Here is a 12,957-nt window from a genome sequence, read left to right as displayed (position 1 = left end):
ATGTCTGTCGTCAATGATTCCACTCTGTACCCTCGATTCCTTCTGACTGGTTTTCCAGGTCTTGAAACCAGATACGGCTTGATATCCATCCCTATATTCTTGGTTTGTGCCACTTCTATTGCAGGGAACATTACCATTCTGTTCATTATCAGAACTGAGTCTTCCCTCCATCAGCCAATGTACTACTTTTTATCTATGCTTGCACTCACTGACCTGGGCCTCTCTACTACGACCTTACCCACCATGTTCAGTGTGTTTTGGTTCCAAGCCCGGGAGATTCCTTTCAATGCATGTCTAGTCCAGATGTACTTCATTCATGTTTTCTCAATTATTGAGTCAGCTGTGCTGTTGGCCATGGCCTTTGACCGCTTTGTAGCAATACGAGAACCTCTGCGCTATGCAGCTATTCTAACCAACAGTGTTATTGTTGGAATTGGCTTGGCAATTGCTGGAAGAGCCTTAGCCCTGGTCTTTCCGGCCTCCTTCCTCTTGAAGAGGCTTCAATATCGGGTTATCAACATACTCTCCTACCCCTTCTGCCTGCATCAGGACCTCATAAAGACAACTGTATCCAGCCGCTGGGTCAGCAGCATCTACGGTCTCATGGTGGTGATCTTCTCCATGGGACTTGATTCTTTGCTTCTCCTCCTGTCCTATATTCTCATCCTGGGCACTGTGTTGAGTATAGCCTCCAAAGCAGAGAGGGTAAAAGCCCTCAACACTTGCATTTCCCACATCTGTGCTGTACTCACTTTCTATACACCAATGATTGGGCTATCTATGATCCGTCGCTATGGGCAGAATGCTTCCCCAATTGTGCATGTGCTCATGGCCAATGTATACCTGCTGGTTCCTCCTCTCATGAACCCTATTGTCTACAGTGTGAAGACCAAGCAGATTCGTGACAGAATCCTGAGGAAATTGAAGAAACATAAAGTCTAGGAGAAAGGAACTAGAAAACAGTTTTTTGTATTCCCTTTATTATATATAGTTTTATTTATGTAAATGTTTAAATGTCAATGTTGTTAATAGTAGTTTGCCCTTAAGATACTTCATCCAAACCTCAATGACAGAAAATTCTTGTCTTATCAACACAGAAAATTAAAACTTGGCTTTATTTAACTTTAAAATTAAAGTCCCCAATGTGTGAGGATACTCAGATTTCAAGAAAACTCTTACATAAACCCTAAAACTTAGATCATCAACTTTGGCCCATATTACTTTCCTTGGTATAATAATAATTTGCATACATGTTTTGATTCTGTTAAATCTAGAAAAAATATTTTCAACAGGAAGTGGATGTTGCTAAAAGAAAATGATGAGTTAACGAAATACAAAACATTTTCTGAAATATAAGGGCAGGTAACTTTGAGACAAATCAGTGGACCTGATTTGGGTGATTCTTAAATTATCTGAGAATCCTGATGTTTCTAAATCTATTATGTCAAAGTTGTTTTTTCTGTTTGTACTATGATTACTACAAGATCCAGATTTTTGGTTTTTTTCTTTTTTTCTTTCTTTCTTTTCTTTTTTTTTTTTTTTTGGTCCAGGTTTCTCAGAATATTTCTCAGTTATCTGCAACAGGTTTTGGTCATTCTGTCTTAAAATGTAATCTCTAAGACTTAAGCAGGGAAAGATGAATATAGTAGCCCTGTATTCCTGCCTTCATTTTTCTAATCTCTTTCTGGATTTCCATTGGTACACTAATCTAGAATGCTCAAAATATTTTAATATTTACTATTTTAGAATTTCATGTACACATGTTTCAGGTACATTTTCTTCAACTTTACTTATGGGAATTATGGACATACAAATTTTAATCAATAAGAATCTTTACAGTATAGTACGAAAAAGGCTTTTTGTTCAACTTATATGAACAATTGATATATCTATTTACTTACTTATTTTAATAAAAATATATTCTTCTCTCATACTGTATGTCTCAACCAGTGTTCCCTCCCTCTACTCCTCCTAGCTCTGCCCACCTCACCTCTCTCCTAGGTCCATCTCATCCATTTCCTCTTCAGAAAAGAACAGGCCTCCAAGAGACAACAGCTAAACAGGACAAAATGTATTAAAAAAAGACAATGTGAAATTCCTTATAATGATACTGGACAAGGCAACCCAATAGAAGAAAAAAGTCTCAAGAGCATGCAAAAATATCAGAGATATACCTATTCCCACTATTAGAAGTCTCACAAAACATCAAGCTAACAGCCAAAACACATACTCAGAGGACCTGGTACAGACCCATGCACGCCCCATGCTTTAAATCACATAGTATACAAATTATCATTAAAGAACTATGACTACTTGATGCTTCAATTTCTTCATCTTCCTTTATAAAGTTAATTTGTTGTATTCTTATTTACATACATCTCCAGGATTCCATTGAAATTGAACTCTATGATATTTATTGACATCTATTTATTACTAAGTCACATATTGACTTAACTTTTATTTTCATAGACATTAACTACACACCACGGAAGCATCTACAAGACACTACCTCACCTAAGACTCAGGGAACCTTGTGAAAGAGTGGTAGAAGATTATGAAGTATGTTGTGATATTGTGTTTTCTAGTAACAACAGAAGTTGTATTCATAAAGTCTCACCAAGATGACTACCCAATCATGACCTGAACAGGGATGACACCAATGAACATGCTAAACTGGATGAGGCAAAGTCCATGAAAACTCAATCTTACACAGAAAACTACAGGAAACTGAATTAACATCCTTTCCAGACAATAGCACATACATTGGCTGTTCATCTCCAAATGATTAGCTCTGAAAATATACACAAGTAACAATATATGATCTCAGCAGGTTATGTTTAGGAATATATATTTATATATAAAACTAAATATATGCATACAATAACAACTAATAAAAAAGAGGCCATGGATTTTAAGGAGAATAGGAAAGGGTATATGGGAGGGTCTAGAGGGGGAAAAGGAGGGAAGAAATGTAATTAAATTATAATCCCAAACAAAAAACAAACAAAACCTCCAAATAAAAGAGAAATCACCTAAAAGAAACAAAAAAATGAAAAAAAATTAACTTTATACTTACAGAAAAAAATTAGATTCTACACAGTTCCCAGATATACAGCATCTGGCTACTCCTATTATTAACATCTTGCATTAGTATTGTACATTTGCTACTAATTAGTGAACAGCTATTGGTACTTCATTAACCAAGTTATACATTCTTTTCATATTCTTTTAGATCCTATTATCTTCTGTCCCTCCCTTATATTAGGCAAAGTACCACAGGCCATCAGTCAGAATTGTTCTTAGACTCCTTTTAATTGTAAAATGTTCTTGTAAACCTTTTCTTTCTACTGGGTAGTCTCACCCAGCCATGATTCGAGGGTTTGTGCCTAGTCTTGTTATGCTGTGTTCTAATGGTATCTCTGGGAAGCCTGCTCTCATTAGAAAACTAACAGGCTTCTAAAGGATAGTAACAAAATAATGTAAAATATAGTAAGATAAAACAAAAAATAACACATGAGAATAGAGCAAAACAAACAGAAGAAAAAGATTAAGAAAGAACACAGCAAAGAGACCTAGTTTTCATACCCTCAGGAATCCCATAAAAACATTAAACTGGAAGCCATAATAAATGTGAAAAGGACCCAAAGGGTAAAAAGAAGAAAAAATAATATAGAAATGAAATAAGATAAAAATAGTTAAATATATATTTTTTTAAAAGTAAAGGCCTTGACATGTATTATGAGGCAAAGAACCTCCAAAGATGATGTTGAGTTCATTTTGTTTTTCTGTTGATCATCTACTGCTGGACATGTATTCTACCCTTAAGAATAGTTTGTTTGCCCAATGAGCCTCCCTTGAAGGAAACTAAATTTTCATTTGCAAGTCATTATCATTTGGATTTTACTTCTGGCTTAGGGAGTGGGGCATGTTCTACTTCTCTTTTCAGCTCTGGTACCCCAGTTGGGACAGACCCATGGGGGGCCTGTGCATGTTGTCTCAGTCTCTGTGAGTTCATATGTGCATCAATCTTGCTGATTAAGCAGGTCTTGTTTCCTTATTGTGCTCCAAACCCTGAAAGCTTTTATATGCTTTCAGCCTGCTCTTCTGTAGTGTTCCCTGAACCCTAAAGATAGGGATTTGATGGAGACATCCATCAAATTTAGGACTGAGTGATAAAAGTTATTTCATTCTCTGAATAAATTCTGGTTATGGGTTTCTGTATTTGTTGCAGTCTAATGGAGGAAGTAGTTTTTCTGAGGATGGCTAAGCAAAGCACTAATCTATGATTGTAGCAGAATGTCATTAGAAGCCATTTTATTGCTATGCTTTTTTGTTTTGTTGTTGATCATTTTTTCAAAGAACAGTAGTATTTGGCTTTATCCTCAGTTCCTGGGCTATCTATCTAGTCTCATGTCCTTTGTCACCCAAGCAGTGTCAAATATGTGTTTCATCTTGTAGGATCAAATCAGATATTGGCTGGCTACTTCCACAAATTTTGCAGGCTACTTCCACCATTGTAGGCATGGCACCATAGGAAATAAAAGGATCGATGGCTTGGTTTGTACTTATGTTTTTTGTTTGTTTGTTTGTTTGTTTGTTTTGTAGAATGCAGAGTACATTCCTGAAACAAAGACTCCGGTATGTAGCAGTAAAGGCTCTATGTAGACACCAGGTCAACTTCCCCATGTTTAATGAGTTGTATAGGAATTGTGTTCAGCAATGGAGCCTTGTCATCAGTTTGTGGAGCATAGCCTAAAGTTTTTGGCAACAACCTGTGTGGTTTGGGAATTCCCATGGGACCCTCTGGCCAACTAATCAATTAGATGTAAGCCTCATACTGGAGGCTTCATTTGGTAACTAGAGATGGTCAGCTTGGGTTTGTCCCTGATGATTTTGGTGATTTCTTTTAGATTGTATCCATATAGGTATATAATTTGCAAAGCTAATACTATATTAGGTCTTCATAATATTCCTCAAATGTCTCTTAATTTTAACTGTTTCTCTACATATGCCCTTTCTTGCCCCCTCCTTATTTTATCCTCCTCCTCCAGCCCTCCTCCCACCCATCTACAACTATCTATTCTATTTCCCTTACCTAAGAAATCTGTTTTCTCTGAGTTCCTTACTCTACACACAACTTCTCTGCCTACAATGGATTGTAGCTTGGTTATCTTTGACTAATATCTACTTATGTGCAAAAAATATCATATTTGACTCTCCAGGACTGAGTTAGTTCATTCAGGTTGATTTTTTCTAGTTCCATTAATTTACCTGTAAATTTCACTGTTTTAACAGCTGAGTAACACTCCATTGTGCCAATGTATCAGAGTTACTTTATCCATTTTTATGTTGAGGGACAACTAGGTATTTTTCAATTTATGTCTATTATGAATAGAGCATTAATGAACATGGTTGAGTAAGTGTCTCTGTGGGAAGATGAAACATCCTTTGGGTATATGTTTCAAGAGTGCTACAGCAGGATCTTGAATAGATCAGCTCTCATCTTCCTGATGAAGCACTCCACTATTTTCCATAGTGACTGTATAAGTTTGCACTACCGCCAGTATTGGATGAGTGTTCCCTCTACTCCACATCCTTGCCAGCATGAGCTGTCACTTTTTTATTGGTCTTAGACATTCTGAAAGCTGTAAGATGAAAACTCAAAATATATTAATTTGCTTTTCCTAATAACTAAGATGTTGAACATTTCTTTTTTTCCTTTTTTCTTTGAATTAAAAACAGGATTGTTTTACATGACAATCCTAGTTCCCTTCTCTTTCCCGACCTCCCCTACCCCCCCCCCCAACTAAAACCTTACATATCACATATCCTTTGTTCCCCATGGATGGTGAGGCCTTCCATAGGGGGCCATCAGAATCTATTGTATCCTTTGGAATAGGGCCTAGGTCCACCCCTGTGTGTCTTGGCTCAGGGAGTATTCCTCTATGTGGAATGGGCTCCCAAAGTCCACACCTATGCTAGTACTGAACAACTATAGGAGGTACCGTAGATTTCCGAAGTTTCCTCACTGAAACCCATGTTCCTGGGGTCTGGATCAGTCCCATGCTGGTATCTCAGCTATCAGTCTGGGGAGCAAGAGTTCCCCGATGTTCAGGTCAGTTGTTTCTGTGGGTTTCACCAGCCTGGTCTGGACCCCTTTGGTCTTCACTCGTCTGGGTTCCAGTTCAGTTCAGTGATTAGTTGCAGGTGTCTGCTTCTACTTCCACCAGCTGCTGGATGAGCGCTACCGGGTGACATATAAGTCAGTCATCAATCTCACTATCCAGGGAGAGCATTTAAGGTAGCCTCTCCTCTGTTGCATAGATTGTTAGCTGGTGTCATCTTTGTAGCTCTCCAGACAGGGATGTTGAGCATTTCTTTAAGTGCTTCTTAGCTATTTAAGGTAGGAAGGTTTTAACTTTAATGAAGTTGAATTTTTCCTATTGTTTCTTAAATTATTTTTTCTATCATGCTAAATACAAGACATATAAAGTTTTAAAAAGTTTTACAGTGATCTGATTTATATTGTAATTTTATGTTCAATTTAATGAAAACTTCAATGTGTTGATTATTCCCTTTCCCTCTTGCGCATAGAAAATTATTGCATTTGCAAACCAATTTTATAACTTTCTTCCATAATTGAATGTCTTTTTGTTTTCTTTCTTTTCCCTTTACTGTACTACTTAGTGCTTCAGCAAGATGTTAAATAGGAAGAAAATGAATTGAAATCTGTAGCACAAATAATCAAAACCCAGAGATAGATCATGGGGTTCAAGCTGAAGATCAGAAAAGCAAAGTGCCCAAGCCACCAGAGAACTCATACCTCTGCCAAGGCTGAAAGGGCAAATCCTATTCTCAACATGGTTGGAGACTAATTGCTAGCGCCGAGACCCTTCTCCTGTCTTATATACCTCTTTAGTGCTGGTATTAAAGGTGTGAACTCTGTTTCTCTATTAGATAGATCCATTCTTATGTAGCACTGGGTGGCCTTGAACTTACAGAGACCCATCTTCCTTTGTCTCCAGAGACCTGGGTTTATAAGTGTGACCCACTCAACTGTCTCAGAAAATAGTATAGAAAATTCCAAAAATATGTAATGCCTATATTTAAAATTGTGCACAATAAATAATATCCTGTTCATCCCACACTCGGTATGCAAATTATTCATTTATCCAGCATACTCACACTATGTGAATTACTTGCCTATTGTTCATTTTGGAGGTTGTGAAGCAAACCTTGTATACATAACCCTAACACTTAAAAGTCTTAATATTGAAATCCCCAATATACAAATTACCAAAAATAAAATTGTTAAAAGAAAATATTCAGAAGATATTTACTTAGATTTAAAAGGGTATTTATTTTAGAAGTATATGAAAACATATCATATTTCCATATGTTTTGTAGGTATAAACATTTAGGCAAGACACTGTAAATCTGTTTTACTCTATCCTTTATTTTCCCAAAAAGAGGATGAAGCTCACTTCTTCTAGAGAGTGCATGATGGCATGCTACCACAATAGAAGCTTCATCCACTCAGCCATATTTTTCCCTTTTAGAATGCTTGGTCTGAAAGAAGTCTGTTCCTGGATCTCTCTGCCTGTCTGTACTTTTATCTTGTGTCTTTAGTTGGCAATATGGAAATTCTGGTTGTCATTAAGATATAACTTTCTAGGAGCCCATGTTCTTTCTGGCTGTATTTTATTAGTTGCCTTGACCCTTCCTACAATATGTGTTCCCTGCATGCTGGCTTCCTGCCCTTGAAATTAACTTTGGTGACTATATGGCTCAGATGTTTTTGATTCATTCCTTGACAGGCATGGAGGTTGAGCTGTTGATGATGGCCATTACATTTGACAGGTAGAAATTTGAGCTCTACTCTTCTACTTAACCATATTGACATCTTGGGTGTTAGTAAGCATTAATATATGTGCTATAACCTGTCAATCTTTGTTTATAAGTCCAATGTTCTATCTCAATTACCACCTACCCTATTGTTATCTCATATAAAAGGGGCATTGCAAAATTGTCCTTGGCAACATTTATATCAATGCTGTATATGGAATTTTTGTGGCCTCTTGTTTTCTTATGAACCTGGTCCTTGTTCTTTATTGGTATTTCATATGGATACATTCTCCATGCTGTGTTCTGTCTCACATCTCAGGATGCATGGTTAAAATCTCTCAGAACATGTGTTCCCATGTTGCTGTTCTCTGTATTTTCTACATTCTATCAGTCTTCTTTCTTCTCATTCATTGATTTCAACACAACATAACACACTACATTCACATTCTTATTGCAAATCTCTATTTTGTTATTCCTTCTTACTTTGATCACATCATCTATGATGTCAGGACAAAAATAGATGAGAGAAAAGTGACTACTCTAATTTTTTATCAAATATAAGACATTTCTGTATTTAGTCTTTGGATTTTGTTTCTCCTAAGAAGACCAATATTTCCTTGGATTATTGAATATATTTTATTAACTGTCATATACTTCTGTTTGCAATGCAAGCTAGTTTGTTTTTGACTATGGACTAATAGAATCAGAATAGCTAAAAATTCAAAATGTATTTTAGAAGCCATGTAGTCTCTGCTAGTATGTATTCAAACAAGAAATTTATAGCTTATTTTCTGGCAAGAGAACAATATTATATTATTATATTCTGCTAGTTGACCAGGATAAAAGCCCTTGGAAATTTGAATTTATCCCCTTTCCCTCACTCCTTCTTTCTCTCCCTTGCTCCTATCTTTTCTTCCTTCCTTCTTTCCTTCCTTCCTTCCTTCCTTCCTTCCTTCCTTCCTTGCTTGCTTCCTTCCTCCCTTCTTTCCATCCATTCTTTCTTCTTCCATTTTCCCTCTCACACCCTCTCTTACTTTCTTCTCGCCCTCATTCTTCCTTAATTCCTTAGGGTCATTTTATGCATAACTTTGATTTGTCATATTATTGCATTTATTTTGTCTCCTTTACTACATTTTGAACCATTCTAACTGTTGAAGAAAAACCATGAAAATGATTTAATCCCAATATCTAGATCTATGGGGTTGGTATTCTGTAATAAAGTCCTGGATTCAAAACAGTCCTTGCCAAGTCTGTAATTTGAAATTGAGTTATCAACAAAATATATGAGCCTCTGTGCAACAATCACCAGATGAAGACAATACTTCCAATGAAAGACATTTCTTACTTGACAACTGTGACTATTCAGTGATTGACACTTCATGCAGTCATACTGCATGAGCATAAGTGAGTTTTTGTAATCTAATGTATAGAGCCTTTTTATGTAACATAAAATAGTCATTGCCTGTTAATTTATCCTTTTTTGTTTTTTCAATCTACATTTAATAGAAAACATTCTATGCCCAAACCTAAGACTTTTCATCTGCATCCATGATATAAGCTAGTTCCTCTACATGTTGTAGTATAGAAACCTAAGCAATTATTGTCACTTTTTGAAGCAATTTGTTAATAAATTTCCAAACATCAAACAATGGTCTTCTATAACACAAAATTTGCCATTTTATAATTTTAAATAAACTTATTTTTTCTCAGACTATTTCATAAAGGTTTTAAAGCTGTATTTTTTGTTCTCAAATGAACATTCTTCAACATCTGTATTTATTTCAAATCTAATCTTTTAAAAGATACACACAACATAGAAGTTAAAATCTAATTTAAATCTGCCCAACACAAAATCTGTCATACTTTTCCAGAGGCAAGTTGTGATACTATATCGATGAGATAATTAATATCTAATTTATATTCATTGGAACATTTTGTGAATCATTTTATAGCATTAATTTCATTGATTTATTTTTCTATTAATTGATAGTCCTATCATTTCTAAGGTAGAAAATTTGCTAAATATGCTTATAATGTTTTATATTTATGATAATTTATTCAACTTTTATTCTTTGAACTGTAATTATTATGCTATAATAATTGGTTTTTATTCTTTAGTTTTTATTCAGTATGTTTTTTATCATTTTTTATTTGAATTAGAAACAAGATTGATTTACATGACAATTCCAGTTCCCTTCATATTCTGTATGTTTTATAGTTTATATTTTTTCATATAATTTCCTTTTGTAATCACCTTGAAAATGTAAAGAAAATAAATTTAAAATTGCCTCAATTATGTTCAAGAAACATATCTCATATAGGAGGGGCTTGTTAAAAACTGACCTTTCTTAGCATTACTTTATGTTTGCTATTAAAATTAATTGGTACTACCTTATTTAAAAATAAAAAAATATTGGGCTGGTGAGATAAATAGTTAAGGTGCATGCTACCAAATCTGATAACCTGAGTGCAAACCTAGGTACTCTGGTGGTAGGTGGAGAAAGTCCACACTGACTTCCACATGAAAGCTATGTCAGGTACACAAAGAAGCACATTGAATCCTACTCCAATAAACAGAAATATTAATTATAGTTTTTCTTTTCTGTTTTTCTTATCTACATTTTCTTTGGTTCTTGTATAGGAACTCATTTATAAATTTTATGTAAAATGTGCTGAATTACAATGTTTACTTGATGGCATACATTATAATAGTTCACAATTAGAAACATCTGGATATGTTCAAAGTACATTTTAACATATATGAGCTCACATGGTACCTTGTTACCATGTGCACAACTGCTGCCAGTCAAACTCCCATATTTGTGGTATGATTTTAACACTATTTGTATGTCTAGATAGATTCTTATTTTTTCAAAATATGTAAGTAGTATAACAAAAATTTATAGGAACATATTTTCAATAATGTATTGATAGTATTGCTAGATTTTGGTCCTACTTTAATCCCACAAATTAATACTACTATAATTAAAACTCATGATTTATTTTATCTCTTGAGGCAATTCTCTGTTTTGTAGATAGCATAATTTTAACATTCTGAGTGTTCATAATATTGAGTCTAGATTTAATTTTTCAAAGCAGTGTTTTCTATTCATTAGGTTTTAAGTTCAAAATAGTATTTACTAATCCTAATAGCTTTATAAACAATTGCTTTTTTAATATTTAAGAATAAAAATTGCCAAATAGACCAGAACATGAAAGAGAGATTTTTGGGGAGAAGGAAAATGGATAAGGTTGGTAGGATGTTAGAGGTGAGAATGCACAGTATGGACCGCATACATATGTGGAACTGTAAAAAAAATGAATAAAATAAAATAAAGAAAGAGACAAATTTAAAACATGAATAAAATTTGAAATCCAAGTTAAGTTCTTTTCTTAAGACCTAGCATTTTTCCCTCTGGACTCTTACTATACATAATTGTCTCTCTAAGGTTGCAGAATACTGACTAAGTTTTGAGTATTGGACTCCCTGTAGTTGACCAACATTAGAAGAAAGTGCTTTAATTGAATATTGCTTTCCCAAGAGAAGGTCACAATTCAATCAACATACTATAGGCCACAACTTCTGGAAAAACCCATAAAAGTAAAATGTAGAATTTTGGATCAGGACAAATTATTTCTGTTTTAGTAGGTATGAAATGAAAGATACAAGTAATAAAATAAAATAACCACTGAATTTTACATTTCCTATAGGTAAAAGTTTTATGTTTTAAATGATATTATTCAGACAGAAAAGATAGCCAATATGATTGTAAATATATTTGCCCTCTATTAAAAAGCATGAGAAATACTTTAAATGTCATATGATTCATCAATAATATTTCTTGGTTTATGTATTTAATACTCTTGGTATAATCATGTCATCCATATTTATATTTATTTCACCGTTGATCACAATAAGAAGGTCATGAAATAGATCTCAGTTTTAAGAAACAGATGAGCATATTATAAATTTGGTATTCTTATACCATTCTTATTTGAAAAAAGAAAATTCTCTTATTTGAAAGCATATAATTATTTATAATTATAAATTATACCCAACAACTCTCTAATAGGTAAAATTAGTCACTCTTAGACATAGGCTACATCATCTAAATTACATTTAGAATATAAAAAATGTTGAGCTCACTGATATAAAGAATAGAATAATGGTTATCAAAAACATGGTGTTGGAAGTAGAGAGATGAGAAAATGTTGGGCAAAATACATATTATTATTTTTAGATAGGTATTATGTAGCCCATACTGGCATTGAACTTTGGATATAGGCAAGGATTATCTTGAACTTTCAAATCCTCCTGCTTCTAGCTCCTTAATTGTGGAATTATAAGCATATGCAACTGGGGTCAATTTTATTCAGTGGTTTTGACTATATTCAGGACTTCGCATGCCCTAGACAAGCATTGTACTAACTGAATTACATCCTACAGAGTAAAATACTTCATTTAGATTTGTTAACTAAATTCTGGATATCTAATCAACAATGATGTGAATATGGTTTACAAAACTGTGTTATAAATTTGGATGTTACCAAGCTTGTCCTAACATGTTTTCATAATATAATTTATAAAAGGTAAATTATAATTTTATGAACTCCAGTTAACCTTTTCATGATTTATATTTTTATCAGTATTGGATTGCATAACATATACATTTTGTCAACTATATTTTAATAATAATAAGAATTAAAGCTCACCATTACAGGAAAATAAATGATGGTAGAGAACACAATATTAAGCAAAGTAAGTCAGACACAAAGAAAAAGATCACAAATTTAGTTTCATGTAGAAATCAACAAACAAGTACAACTCCTCTATAATTAAAAACTCAGTGTTTCAAAGAGAAACTATAAATGCAATCAAGGAAAATAGATATGTTATCTTTAAAACAGCAGTGCTAAGACTTACAAGTTGTCATCCCAACCAATATGTGGGGGAAAAATAGAACAAAATATTGTTTTCAAACCTCTGAAAGAAAAATAAACCTATATTTGGAATTTTATATCATCAAAATAATACTACAATGAACATGAAATTAGACAAACACAGAAAAAAATGCCATATACAAAAATTGTATCAAAGGATGCAGAATCTTG

The 12,957-nt window shown here is 33.9% G+C and overlaps 1 protein-coding gene across 1 annotated transcript; it reads left to right on the top strand.

The window, feature by feature from the left end:
* LOC100763828 (olfactory receptor 51G2) lies at nt 1-942 on the top strand. Its single transcript, XM_027407989.1, has one exon. It carries the CDS (start codon nt 1-3, stop codon nt 940-942), a length of 942 nt encoding a protein of 313 aa, XP_027263790.1.
* Nucleotides 943-12,957: the final 12,015 nt, after the last annotated feature.

This window comes from Cricetulus griseus, chromosome 3 (assembly GCF_003668045.3).
Source record: "Cricetulus griseus strain 17A/GY chromosome 3, alternate assembly CriGri-PICRH-1.0, whole genome shotgun sequence".
Taxonomy (NCBI): Eukaryota; Metazoa; Chordata; class Mammalia; order Rodentia; family Cricetidae; genus Cricetulus; species Cricetulus griseus.
The sequence above is the reverse complement of the archived record's forward strand: the minus strand, read 5'-3'. Positions and strand labels throughout refer to the sequence as shown.

Bases quoted from the DNA above. Each gene is read 5' to 3' on its own strand.
- LOC100763828 (XM_027407989.1), top strand. From the start codon at position 1: ATGTCTGTCGTCAATGATTCCACTCTGTACCCTCGATTCCTTCTGACT.